The sequence below is a fragment of the Mauremys reevesii genome, linkage group 5 (assembly GCF_016161935.1).
Source record: "Mauremys reevesii isolate NIE-2019 linkage group 5, ASM1616193v1, whole genome shotgun sequence".
NCBI classification, from domain to species: Eukaryota; Metazoa; Chordata; order Testudines; family Geoemydidae; genus Mauremys; species Mauremys reevesii.
The window spans coordinates 59,603,922-59,618,868 of record NC_052627.1 but is presented as its reverse complement, the minus strand read 5'-3'; the positions used below and the strand labels follow the sequence as shown (position 1 = coordinate 59,618,868).

General features: G+C 38.2%; 1 protein-coding gene across 16 annotated transcripts in view; it reads right to left on the bottom strand.

Annotated features, from left to right (window-relative positions):
- Nucleotides 1–14,947, bottom strand: part of TRIM2 (tripartite motif containing 2) — a 107,002-nt gene that overhangs the window by 47,820 nt on the left and 44,235 nt on the right. For 7 of the 16 annotated variants that reach the window (XM_039541115.1, XM_039541117.1, XM_039541123.1 and 4 more), the window contains exon 2: nt 1,827–2,008. In XM_039541115.1, the coding sequence (XP_039397049.1) occupies nt 1,827–1,960 (134 nt within the window). In that variant the 5' untranslated portion in view covers nt 1,961–2,008. Of the gene's footprint in view, nt 1–1,826; nt 2,009–3,736; nt 3,870–7,260; nt 7,658–8,083; nt 8,106–14,947 lie in introns of those variants that run through there. The other 9 variants (XM_039541125.1, XM_039541122.1, XM_039541121.1 and 6 more) reach the window with 6 other exon arrangements.

Below are 14,947 nucleotides of genomic sequence, written 5' to 3'. Positions count from 1 at the left end.
ACTCCTACACACACAGAATGCAGGAGACTGGATTTGATGTACCCAATATCTGATGTGATAGGACAAATATAAGTTCCTTCAAGAGTGTCTCTCTTTAATTGATATCCATTGGCTAAGCTGCTGTCTTTCCCAAACAATTCTCCTTGTTTAATTTTAATCTTTGGTTTTAATATTTTAGGGCCAAATCCAGTTCCCAATAAAACCAATGGGAGCTTTGGCATTGACTTCTGTGAAGCCAGGATTTCATGCTAAGTGCCTTCTACAAAGGCCCTCAGCCATTTTATTTGGCTCACTGTGGAAAGCAACCACTACGTGCCAGAAACCATTTTGCTCTTCACCCACACAACTGAAAATATTATACTTCAGTGTTATTGGTAATACCCACTGCAAATCGAGCTAGAAAGTGATGTTTAACACCTGAACTATATATTCACATGAAGAACTATTTGACTTTAATTCTCCAACGGTTCTGTATGTAAAATAAGAAAAGTCTACCACAAGCTAAATTTCCTGGGTCAAACAAAGGACTCTAAACTGTATTTTTAGACTGAATTTTCAAAAACCACTTTTTCCTTCTCTCCTCAATTTGGTGTAAAATATTAATTCTAAACTATTGCTAGCTGCATTGGAGAGACAGTCAGACCAAAAGTGGAAGTCAGATATATTTTCAGATTTCCTTTCTGAGAGAATTTTTTTACATACCAAGCATTACCTACATTGTGAGAGACTGATAGTTAATTACAAGTCGATATTTTAATATGGCATGTTGAAAAGTTGGACATTCAAGAATAGGATAATTATTTCTCTACTTAATAAAACAACAACATTTTTTATTGCTTCTAATAATGGACAAATCAGTATAAAACTGACACTTAATCTAAGGGCTTGATTCTGATTGCACACCATTTTCATGCTGGTGTAATTCCCTTTATTAGCTTTATTGATTTACTTCCAATTTACAGTGGTATAAATTAGATTGAAATCAGGCTTTAATGTCTCTAAAATCTATGACAGTCTAGGAGATACAGAACCTTCAGTACTGTTACAAGCAAAGGCCATTCCCCTCCCAATACATTTGTCATTCAGAAATAACATCTTATAGAACCACAGTAAATGAAAAGGACAATGGATTTTAATATATCATTGACCCGATTCTCTTCTCATTCCTGTGTAAATCAAAAAACGTCATGGACTTTAATAGTTACTCATCACTGTAAAGCCATTAAAAATATAGAATCAGGCCCACTGTATCTCTGAAGAATCTCTAAGATTCCTTCAGGAACAGTTCTTCGCCTTTAACCAGAAGCCTTTTACATGCAGGTATTTCAGCTGGATTTAGAGAGCTAAAGACAGCCCTATAGACTTGAACTCAAGCTGCTAACCCAAGTTGCTATGTCTCCTCTGATATTGTAACCCAAGCTAGACAATGCTGGTTAGCTGACCCCAGTTAAGAACACACCTGTCTTTGAAGTTTAGACATACTCTAACTTATAGAGCAATAGCTATGTTTGGTCATGGCTCTTTTTAACAAGGCAAAACCAGAAGGGGATGGTGGAGTGAAAGAAGGGAAAAGCATACAACATTCATTTATAAAAATAAAAATTTGGGATTCTAGATACTCTGTTGCTGTCTCCTGCTTACTGCCCAACGTGAATAATGGCAGTTCACCTCCCTAATCTTGAATTTAGAATCATGCTTCAGGATGACCTAGACAGACAGAAGGTATATTGCTGGTTGAAGATAATTGTAGGTTTGCGGGTATGCATTGTGATAACTAAAAGAATGGAAAACCATGAACCAAAAATGGGGGAAAAAATAGCTCTTACCTCTCACAGAAAGTGTGCAGACAGGGAAGTACTTTGGGGTTCTTGTAACGTTCCAGGCATATGCTGCAAATCAGAAACTGTTTGTCAATCTGTCGCACCACAGGACTTGGGATATTGGAGCCTTCACTGGCCATCCTAGACCATTGACATATGGGTCCTGATCCCTTCTACCCTGCACACTGCTGAAACAGAGGGAGGGAGGGGAAGTTTTAATCAGCCTGAAATGCCCATTTTAATACCCAGTTCTCCAATATACTTCATCCTGATTTAGAGGGCAATATTTCCATTTAGATCAAAATACAGAGGGGAAACTTCTAAAATGCCATATCACCGCCTACAGCCTGGAAATGGTCAGCCATTTCTATCACACTAAATAATAAAAACCTGTGTCTCTGTGGGTTCTCTGGAAAAGTATGTTACAGCTGCATCGTAAGAGTTACAGGGCTGCTTGTGCTGCAGCCATTGTCAATTCTTCCATACTCTGTGATTCAAATATGTCTAGGAATCCGTCTACTCTGGCAATAGAACCATTTTAAAACATGGACCTTTTTAAAGATAGCTTCATATCAGTTTCTCCAGCCAGAGCTTCACAAACAGAACCATTTTTTAGAGTGTGGAAGACAGTTTGTGGAATGCTTGCACTGGGACGGCACAAGCCAGCTAAATGACTTTAGTATAAATCAAGTTTTAAAGTGAGTTGCCCAACATAGTTTCCATGCCAGTGCAGATGGAGCCAAAGATGGGGCATGTTTGGTTTCTGGTAGGGAAAGGAGCCTCAGCTTCAGAACCAACTGAATGCTGAGAAGGAGAAGGTGATCAGATACTACATGAATGGGTTCAGTAAAGGAGCCTAGGTTAGGTACCTCGGAGACCCAAAACTAACATCATCCTGCCCATCACAGCAGTTGGCAGAGAGGGAGGAAGGAGATCCAGGAAACAGAGAATAGCTGTAAGAAATAGAACATCCCCAAAAATGAAGTGGGCATTGCCCACATTTCTGTGACTGAAGTCTGCTCATCCCGTCATGGCAAAAATAATGTAAAGTGGGAGAACTGTGTGACAATCTGGTGACACAGCAGCAAGTTTTTACTCCTCAAGAAATAGGGGTCAGAAGCAGAACTGGAAATCCTGCTCCTCAGATAAGACAATGGCGACAAAACAGGGTCATCATAAGGAGAAAAACCTGTCTCTGAATCAGTGGAATAATACAGAAATGATAGACGTACATAAAACAGGTAATAGTTAAGGAGAGAAAATGTGGGGAAGAAAAGAGAAGCAGCAGCATTCAACAAAAGAAACTGAAAACTACATGTTAAAATGTACTAGGAAATGCTAGCAAAACACATGCAGCAAAACTGCAGGTACAAAAGAAGTGTTGTAGGAAGTCAAAAGCAGTCATTTATTTTCCTTCTAATCAATAAACCCAGCACTATTCCTGCATTAGAGATATTCTTGGTTTGGCAAACTTCTTACACTGGCTTTTTTAAGAAGCTGGAGTCCTCTAGGGACTCCTTGTAATGAGCAAAGAGTCATAAAATTATTCACAATTAAAACATTAAGCAGTATGAATTGAAGAGAACATATGAAATTTATATGCGGGGGGCGGGAGGGGGAGGGAAATGGTCACTGGTTTCCCTTGTTTTATTATTTCAGTTCTAACATTAGTGGTTACAGTATTAAATCATATACTCTATTTTTGGTTCCTGTATAAATGTGTTTTAAAAATGTATTTTTTTATTGTCACTGTTCTGTTTTAGTTCTCCATAACAATATAAATGCACTTAATTGTATAAGTGAACTTATACCAGGTGCATGTGCATAATACACACACAGTTGATTATGTGATCATGTTACATGTTAAAAATTTGAGTTAAAAAAATAGCTGCCAAAAATAAAAAAGCCAAACCGACCAGCTTCTGAAAGTGAGATCAAAAATGGAGTATTAGACAAATATTAAAATGCATCAGTCCACTGGGCTGGAAGGCTTGGGGAGTTTCAGAGATTTGATTGGAAGGAAACGTATTTGATCATTAATTCACAGTTCCATCTGCTCCCCACTCTGTACTAACCTGAAATTAAAAAAAAAAAAAAAAAAAGTGAAAAACAGACTGCCTGCATGCACTAAAAAGCAGGTTACAACCAGCATACAGATGTCAAATGTAAAAAGTAACACCCTCAGCCATTTCATGTCTGTATTATAAAGAGCATTTATCATAGTAAATGAAATTCATAAAAGAAAAATATTCCTCAAGTCCATTGCTGCAGTTATTACTCAGGCAAAAAACCCTCACTATTTGAATGGGAATTTTGTCTCATTAAAGATTTCAGGATCTTTACAGCTAAAATGTTTAAGTGAATACAAAGACTTATTTATAGTCAAAGATCTTTCATCTGTCTGATCAATTACAGTTCTGAATCTCATTGTAAATCGAATATTGTATACAGATCTCATCCTATTCACTTTAGGTTTAATATATTAATCATCCAAAGAAACCATGGACAAGAGTTTAAAAATAACTACATTCCATTTAAAATGTTCAATACACATTTTTGTCTAGAACACAGCAAGTCCGGATTGTGTGACTCTGCTGAAATGAATGGGTTTTCAAATGTGCAATTTAAGGCAGAATTTGGTCCAATTAGGATTTTTATTTTTACGGAAGCTTGTTTCGCTGGTTCTCTTCCCCCTGTGCCGCTGCCCCCTCATGTATACTTTTAGGAAACAGACTATGGATTTCGGAAAAACTGATATCATGGGGTATACAGACTGAAGTTATTTCTGATTAAACCAAACAAATGTGAGTGTCTTCACACTACAAGCTTTTTCTTTTCTTCTTGTTTTTTAAAAAAAAACAAAACTATAGTGAGCACCTGTCATTGCATATAACCAGACTGAAATAGCACAACAAATTACAATTGATCCTGCAAACACTTATGTATGAAATTTCATACATACCAGTAGTTCCAGAGAATAGTTTAATGTGTAAGTGTTTGCGGGATTGGAGATTAAATGTCTGATCCTGCAACCCTTACTTGTGCAAGTATCCCACTGAGCCAAATCCATCCTGAGTGTAATTCTACTAAATCAATGGAGTTATGCCAGGGTGGAATTTTACCCACTGACTACTAAAAGAGTAATCAAGGACTACTTGTTTAAGTAAGAGCTGCCTGTCTTAAATAACCCTCCTAGAAATTGGTTAAAGACAATTTTTATTTTGATTTATGGCAGTAACAGCACTACATAGTGTTAAAATAGCTCTGAAATATAGGATAATTAAGGATCTAGCCACAGTAACAGTAATTTTAAAAAAGGACAACATTATATAATCCCATCTTTTGATTGTCACATTTAGCCAAATCTTCTTGAACTCTTTATGTGGTTTAAATTTAATTTTTAACTTCCAAATATCCTCACTGCAGAAAAGCCATTTGGCTAACATTTGGGTGCAGACTACTGCTTTGTTTTACAGAACACAGGAAACTTCTTTTCCTCTGTTAAAGGCATTAGAGAGACACAAGGTAGATGAGGCAATATCTTCAGGTCTGCTGAAGAAGAGCGCTGTGTGACTCAAAAGCTTGTCTCTTTCACAATCAGAAGTTGGTCCAATAAAAGATATTACCTCACCCAACTTGTCTCTCTAATATCCTGGGACCAACATGGCTAAAACTACACAGCATGTTAATTAAGTTGCCAAGTCTCCAGGATTGTCCTGGAGTCTCCAGGAATTAAAAATTGACAATCTTCAATTAAAGATTATGTCATGTGATGAAATCTCCAGGAATACATCCAACCAAAATTGGCAACCCTACATGTTAATGGCATTATAATCTAGCTTCTCAACCAGGTGGAATAAGAATGGCCATCAGTGTTTAAAATTAATGTAAGACCTTGGGAGTCTCAACATATATATTACAGATCTCTTGATCTCTCTCTCTCTGTAGAACTCTCTCACTAAAGCTGAAAGTGTGTGGACTATCACATAAAAATACATCAAAAACCCCATCCTCTGATTTTATGAGCACGCCACTTTGGAAACCCAGTTCATTTTAGCTAAACCAATTCCAGAATAAGAGCTCATAAAAAAAAAGTAGTATTCTCTGTCACCCACCCAGTGCTCAATGATTACATTTTGTCTCTTTTATCCTTCTGTATGGAAATATTTATCAATTTTCACTCAAAATATTCTTTAAAGCTCAAAGAAAAAAAAACAGTTCTGTCTGATAGCGTAAAAAAATCCCAACCCTAACAAGTGTACACAAATTCAGTAATAAATGTCAGCATGCAGCCCCACCCTTATGGAAAAGAACATCCAGTAGAATTTCATAGCGATAAAACCCATTAGGGTTCTATAAATGACATCCTACAAGACATTCTAAAAAAACCTGCAGAGTTTAATAGAGAATAATATTCTTCCTACAGCTCTTTTTAAAAAAAAAGAAACAAAAACAACCTTTAGACTTTCAATAGATTCATACATTCCAAGATCAGAAGGCTCCACTGTGATCGTCTAGTCTGGCCTCCTTTAGAACACAGGCCATAACACTTCCCAAAAATATTTCCTAGACCATATCTTTTAGAAAAACATGCAGTCTTAATTTTAAAAATTGTGAATGTTAGAGAATCCACCACACCTCATGGTAAGTAGTTGCAATGGTTAAATACTCTCACATTAAGAATTTATGTCTTATTCTCCCAGTGCGTCTACAACAGGAATTTAATTATCTATGAAGTCCTGTAAGATTGTCTACATACAAAAAAAATTATAATTGCTTGTTAAATTCCATAGTTCTTTTTCATAAAAGGGGAGAACTCTCCTTCCTTGAAGACAGTGCTATCAAGGAACTCCACCCACCCAAAACTGCAACTAGGTAGCCTTTCAGTCAATCAGAACAAACCAAATAATTTGCTGTTTCCTTGTCTGCTACTTATTAATGATATACAGAACCTAGGTCTATTCATGTATTATGAATGAATAGGTTTTCAATGGCAACATTTACAATGGAATTGTCAGACTGAGATCTGTAGGATGGATGGGTCTAAATCATGCTGCTTCAGAGATAGCATTATACACGGGTAAACTTCCATCAACCAGATACCATGCCTACCTGTACAGGAATAAAATGAGGAATTCAATCCAGTTACAGCAACAGCTACAAAAATTGGTCTCAGAACACAAAGTCAAAATACAGAATAAATTACTCATCCTCATCAACATACAGAAATCTAGTACACTTGTGTAAAAACTTATTTTTGCATTCCGGTCTCTCCCACCCTTGTAATCAGTTTGGTGCCACTGTTTAAAATATAGAACAAGCATCTTCATTTACTACAGCATGCAGCATCATAAAGAACAAACAGAGTGCCAGAACAGAAGGAGTGACCCAATAGTAGTCACCAGGCATAATACTGAGCAAATGAACATTTCAGACCTACCCATTTTTGTAGATAAATAGCTTAATCAGTGCGTGCTGAGGATAAAATCCTTTCAGGGATGGAGCTGCAGTTCCTCAGTAATCCAAACAAGCAAAACATTATTCTGTAAATATTTCAACTTTAAGAGCCTCAAGCATGAAACTGTTTAAGAATCCCTGACAGCACAGTCATTATTAGAGGCACGGCATATTTTTTGCTCTATGTGGTGATGCTCCATTCCACATAGAGGACAGGTGTAAAGAAAAATGGAAGAAATAAGAGGAGGCCCAGTGAAGTCATCATGAATTTTTTTCCTCCCTGGGTCATTAACAAGTGGGAGACCCCTTCACGATTCAAACCAATCAATCTTTATTTAGCATATCTTTCTCTCACTCAGCCTGTGTTGAAAGACTGCAGCAAACTGTGCAAGGGATTGTGGGATAGGGATGCAGTAGAGAGCTGCAATGAGATTCGCTGGGTTTTTTCCCCCCCTTCCTCCCTCCCACCCCCTCTTCCCTAGTCAGCAATCAGCTGTTTCAAGGCTCAGGCAGAGCCATTGAATTTGGTCACCAGAATGTTATTACAGGATTAGCAGGCGGAGACAGCTACCACTGTGCATCTGATGTGCCAATGCAGCTAAGAAATACATATGCAAATATTACTCAGATCAGAATAAGGATTTAATTTAGAGAGGGGGAGTGAATATTACAGAACATCAATTATCAGGACAGTCACCACAGATAAAATGAACGCACATATATAAAGAAGATAAAAGCTTAAGACTAATGCACTTCACTCTGATTTTCCAGGCTTTAGAGCCCTGTGAAAAATATATCTTCCTTACCCCAACTTTAAGATAGGAGAGAAAAGTGTTCTGTAATTTCCCCAGATGTATAAAAGCAGAACAAGAGAATTGCTTAAAAAAATAAAATAAAAATAAAAAAATTGTACTTCTGGCACATAAACCAACAGAAATTTCATGCACCACAAACGGGGTATTTCAGCTTACTCAGACACAAGCAAAATGAGAATAAAGCAGCAATTATCCTCATTATCACCTTAAATGCGAACAATGAAAGCACAGCTGACAATCTGCTGAGGTATTTTTTCAATCAATCACTCAGTTTTGTGCCTCACTCCCCTATTCCATTTACCTGTCAAAAATGAATAAAAAAAGCTTGTTTTCAATTTTATGTCCTCAGGTGTGTAAAACAGGTCATTGATCCCATCAGAAAGATGTTGAGTACACAGAAACTACTGAAGACAAAGCTAATTTTAATTTGCTTGACCTCTAATATAACAAACAGCCATGATCTTTTTGCATACATCTCTAAATATATGAGTCTATGTTTCTCTTATGCAAGTGTTCTAGCTACCAGGTGTTATTAAAGTTCCAACACACACAAGGACTCTAAGGATCCATCCACATTAAAAAGATACAAGATTATTTATCACTTAATTGGACCAGGCAAAATGCTCTTAGAAATTAGAATTAAAAACCTTGGTTCTAGACTCTTTAAACACCATTTGTAGAATATAGTTATTCCCCCTCTGCACTGACCAGGCAAACAGCATGCAAGTCATATTAGAATACACCAAACTTAAGCTCATTAATATTGTTTTTTCTAAAGTGTAGGCAGGCTCTCAAAAGCTTGTCAAAGTTTTCTACAGTCTATCACAAGCTCCCCCTGTGCCTTAAGATATAAGCAGAGCTAGTCAAAGAACAGAATTCCCAATTCATCGGAAATTCTGAGATTTCTAAAGTTTGTTTTGTCCCAAATCAAGACCAAAAAAATAAAATTAAAAAAAAAGTTGAAATAGCATAATTTTTCTTGAACTGAGACATTCCAAATCATTGTTTTGATCTTATCAAAATGTTTATTTCATCTTTATCATTTTGACTTTAATATTATGTGATAAGTCTAAACTAGTCTAAATGAAATATTTCAACCTTATCAAATATTTAATTTCTATAATTTCCTGTCAAAATGTAGACAAAATCTGTTTGTTCCTACAGAATTAAGGTGACCAGATGACTGTCTCTTTAAAAAACGGGACAGTCCTGTTTTGGGGGACTTTTTCTTATATAGGCACCTATTACCCTGCACCCCCTGTCCTGATTTTTCCACAGTTGCTATCTGGTAACCCTATATGGAATGCTTTGATTTTGTAGAACCCGCTTTTTACAATAGAGAAGAAGTCTTCCATCAGAAAACTTTTGAGCATCTCTAAAGCCAAGTTTTATCCTGACAAAATACTTTGAAATAAAGATACAGTTATAAAGTGCTCCAGACCTTATTTAAAACTACAGTTCATTTGCGTTAGCCACACTGGTTTTAAACATAAGATTCCAACATGGTTTCCCAGGCCAAGATAGATGGTGCTGAAGCATGTTGTAAACCAGTTTGACATGAGGGGCTAGGGTTTCCAGCCTCTGGTATCAAATACAGCTCCTTCACTTCCCACATCCAATGTTGGACTATGATTGAATCAGTTATATTTCTTTTCAGTTTCAGCAGAATTCTTTATTCCCACAATAAGGAAATCCCAGGGACATTGTTCAACTGGCAGAAACAAAAAGCACATTTGAAACAAAAAGCATGTAAAAATTCATAACTAGTGTTCCCTGAGCAGAAATAGAAACATTCAGCCATATACATGCACGCAAGTATCATTTAGCTACCTATCGTCACTTAGTTACTACTACAAGATATACATGTACTGATATCGCCAGTATAAATACAGCTATTTACAATGTACAGTAATAACTACGCACCCCTGGAATCACAACTGATACAACATACCACATGGACGAAGGAGGAGATTGCAAGAGAGTCACTGGGGTAATCACTCTCACTAGGAGCTATTACCATGTGTCACCAGCTTAAAATAAGTGTGCGTGTTAAAGTTCAGTTCTCTTATAATTCCCAGAAGCTGCCAGCCAGCAATGATTTTACATTCTATACATAATAATTCTTCTTTGAAAAAAAATAAAAATGTGGGGACAGTACCAACAGAAGTGAGACAGAGAATGGCTGCAGCACTTTCCTTGACTCTTTTGTTCTTGCATGTTTAATGTTTGACATGTAGGTTTCTTTTCCCCAGTGGAGAGGAAATGGATTTACAGTTCACTGAACAACTCTGCTGCACTTTACCAGCACACCAGTTACTAGCTGGCTGCTTTGAATAGGTTTTTTTTTTTTCCTCTCAATAAAATACTCCCCCTTGGGGACTTCCTGCACCCTCCTTTTCTGCTGTGCAGTTAGTGAAATTAGTTCTGAATAGAAAAATGTGCTATAGCACATGCCACCTTCACTGTGTGTGGGAGGGGAAAATCCCCACTCTGCTATTACAACAAGAGTGTCTGCTGCTATTTACTATTCTATTTCTCTACTCCCTGCCCCCTCCCCCCCGCAAAACTCCCAAGTCTTGTTCCCACTCCTGGAGATCCTATGAGCAAGAGGAGGGGGGGAAAGAAACCCTATCTGTCAAATTGAAGTGGGTCTAAATTTCTGCACTAATAATGTCAGTATGTATCAAAATACTCTGGATTCAGATTAGCTGATTTTGTTCAACATTTATAGTTACACACGCCTTCAAAAGAGAACAGCAAGTGCTTTGATAAGTGGGTTGAAACATTGGCTCATTTTACTGTAACTCCTATTAAATGATTTTTTGTACAACAATGGGAGTTCGGCACACAGTGGGATTTTCAACAGTGCCTAGGCACCTAAATACCTTTGCAATCTGTCCCTTTAGGACCTGCTTTTCAAAGGTGCTGAGCACCTGCAAGTTGAAATAAGTGGGAGATGTAAATGCTCTGTTTTTCTGATGATGGTCCCCACAGAGAGGATTAAACCTTTTAAAGAATCCACCTTGAGTCTTTCTGTAAGCATCCCTCCTTATCCTCCCATCTCTATATAGAAACACACACGTGCCCCACCACTGCACCAGCCAACCCAGAATTTGTCCTGACAGTTTTTCAGTTCTTCTTTTAGAAAGGATGTAACATATTAAATTAATATTAGGGGGTTAGTGAAAGGTTCCTTATCCATGCATTGCTCCTCTCTCCCTCACCCCACTTCAATTCCTATTTAATTTTGATTGGATTTTGTTGGTTGAACATACCATTCAGCTCAGCAAGACCCAATGTAGCATCCAGTAATCACTACTGGTCATCTGATCGCTGAACAAGATGAGCTCATCAATACCTGCTAGTCCCTCCAGGATTGCCTCTTGCAACCATAATTACTTTCCAGCTATAAAAGAACCGATCTAACATGTCACAATCTAATCTGCTTTTTAAAAAGTGTAAAAGCATCCCACTAAATCCAAACCAGATAATTTTACCTCTAAAATACTTTCCAATTAGTGCAGTGATCTTGTGACTGGTTGAATCTGCTATTTTGTTGGGTTGTTATAAAACGTTTTTGTTTCACGTGGTCAATATACTTGCTTAGTATTGTAGGAGAGACAAAGATAAAGATATTCAAGGCCCCAAATTGTTTATAGTCTAAAGGGATTATAGCATTACTTCTGAGTGACTTTGCTGATTTGAAATTGGAACACATACATTTAATCTCCTTAGGGTTGCCACCCCTCCAAGATTGTCCGAGAGTCTCCAGGAAATTAAAGGTCAATCTCTAAAGATTATGTCAGGTGATGAAACGTCCAGGAACATGTCCAACCAAAATTGGCAACCCTACACCTCCTCCTGATGTCATTTTTCACGATAGGGAGGTTATATGCTGTCCAATCAGAAGTCATGCTCTTAGAGTGGTATGGCAGGATTTGCAGGTGTGCAGATTTTAAATTCTGACTGAAGATACTTCAGAAAGTATCTTCCATGCATTCAAATGCACGTAGGAAAGGATGTTCAAAAACAAACAGGAATTTGACATGAACATACCAAAACAAAAAAGGGAAAATATGTTCATTAATGCTAAGAGTTCATCTGTAATTACTTAGTGCTTATGTACTTCATGAACCACTATGTAAAATCATTCATTTACTACTTGTGATCTCTTGCATTAGGTATCATGTTATTTTGTCACATTAGTCACAGAGAGGAGATTCAAATGGAAAAAAAAAATCACATAAGAATTAGAACTAAAGTATTGGAGAACTCAATATGGACAGACACACAGTTCTCTTGCAGTGTAGACAGGATGGAACCATATTTTCAATTATGCTACAGCTCTGCAAAATCCAAAGCTGAAGCATTTCACGGTTAGAACACTTGCTTTGGGCCCAACTACACAATGGAATAGTGTTTATAGTAGGGGCTTTTAGCAAAAAAAGCTATTCCCAACCATGCTAGCATTGATTCAACAGTTCCACTGGCAGCCGTAGTATAGAAAAACATCTGTAAGAGCATGTCCATGAGACCTACTTTTGATCTTCCCCACAGGGAATATTCTGAGAAACTAAACATTCCTTAGAGTGGACAGGATCTAAAACAGAACCCATTTTTAACCCATGTTTGGGGATTGCTGTATGCTGTTAGTAGGTACTCTAAAATAGTGGGAATTGTAATGTAGATGGGAGAGAAGAAGAGACAGATAAAGCAGCCTTGTATATTTTAGAACAATAAAAATAGACTGTTTGGCCCAGATTTAAAAAAAGGTATTTAGGCATTGTGATGCTCAACACTGCAACATTTACTAATCTAGGAGCCTAAATCTCATTTTCAAAAGTGATTTAGGCACTTGAGCCCAAATTCCATTGGGATTTAAGGTCCTAAATGTCTACATAACTTTTGGACATGAGACTTAGCATATATTTACATTACAGCTGCTACAGTGTTGCCACTGAATCGCCCTAATGTAGAGGTTTCCTTTATGGATGGAAGGAGTTTTTCCATCAGTGGCATTAATCCACCTATCCAAGAGGTGGTGAGTAGCCCAACAGAAAAATTCTTGTGTCGATCTACGTATGTCTACACTGGAAGTTAGGTTGACCCATCAGGGCATGCTCTTTTTCATAGCACAAAACGACAAAGCTTGGTGGATCTAATTTTTAAGTATAGACCAGGCTTTAGGTGTTGCAATGATGACCATCACAAAGACTAAATACCTTTAAAAATCTAGGCCTTAAACCTTTGAAAACAAAATGTCAATTAAGCTACATTAAATGTTAATGGGCTGGACATGGTCTCTCTAATCTAAAACATTGAATCAAAAGCTAGTTTTGAACAACAGGTGGCTGGTTCAAAGTACCAAAAAAATAAAGGAAACTAACAGGGGGCTGGTCTACACTAAAAGGTTATAATCGGCGTAGTAATGTCTCTCAGGGGGTGTGAATTCTTCCACTGACGTAGTTACCACCTCTTGGGGAGGTGGATTACCTATGACAATTGGAGAACCCCTCCTGTCACAACAGTGTCTACAATGAAGCGCAGCTGCAGCGTTTTAAGTGTAGACAGCCTCGCTTTAACAATGGATTATCCTAAGCGGCAGACAACCTTGTCACCCCACTGGAAAAAAGTGTGAAGAAAACCAGCCACAATACACTGAAATAAATGTGATTCACAGCAAGATACAATAAATGGAAGTTAAAAATATTAAAAAAAAACAAACAGAAACCAGGGAACCAAATCACCCCTCGTGTGCAGCCTGGAGTAAACACTCTGTGCCAGGAACACAGCAAGGATGCGGGGCAGAATCCACCTGCCATCTAGTGGGCAGGCTGGATTTCAGCACAACCCCTCTGCAGCAGCTAGTCCAGCCCAAAGATGAAATCCTGGCTGCTGCCCCTCCATACCTTTATGTGAGCTTTTGCCACCAAATCACCCAGTTCCCTCCTCCACAGTCCAGCACCAGAGGTATCCTCCATGCCTGCAGCACAGAGTCTCCTTCAAAAGTACACAAAAATACCCCATATACCTTTCTTCTATATGTGCCCATAAAGGGTCATTGTGGGATCAAGTGGCACAGAAAGGTTTGGCCAGGCCCTCTGTGGGGGATCAACTTTCACTGTAAATGCACCAACTCGCGCTGTGAGCATATGCATGGACATGTATGCATGCAACCTGGGAGCATTATATTGAGGAATAAACTCCGTCAGAGTAACCTTGGCAATGAAAATTACTAATGGCTTTTAAGAGAACTGGACCCACAGGACCCACTTCCAATGGGTAAAAACAGCCACAACTCTCACTTAAATCACTCAGTTTTGAATACTTAGCAGCTGTCAGGATCAGAGCCTATATCCTCACCCAACACATTCACCAAGTTCATTCTATTTGATTTAACATTATCCATCTTCAGCACATCCAAAGCAGGAAACACATAAGAGTTTAATTTTGTCTAGCTCAACAGGCCTTTCTGGGCAAGCAGGGGCATTTTATTTTGTTCCCTTTTCTTTCCTGTTTATTATGGGAAAAGGCTGACACTTCATTAACCAGAACAAGTGTTTCCCATAACTTATGAAGTATCAGCTTCATCTGCAGAAATGCATAAATTCCCAAAGCTCATTTATACAATCAATCAATGGCCAGCCTGCCTCACTATGGCCGAATTAGCATGCTGGTTGCCTGCCTGCAAACCCAAGACCCTGTGTGGCGTTGAATTCACAGACAACCAAAGTTAGATCCTCTCTCTCTCTGGGCCACTCATAAGCAGGGCCGGCTCCAGACCCTTGGGGCGGCGTTCCGCGGGAGGGCGGCAGGCGGCTCCGGAGGACCTCCCACAGGCATGCCTGAGGGAGG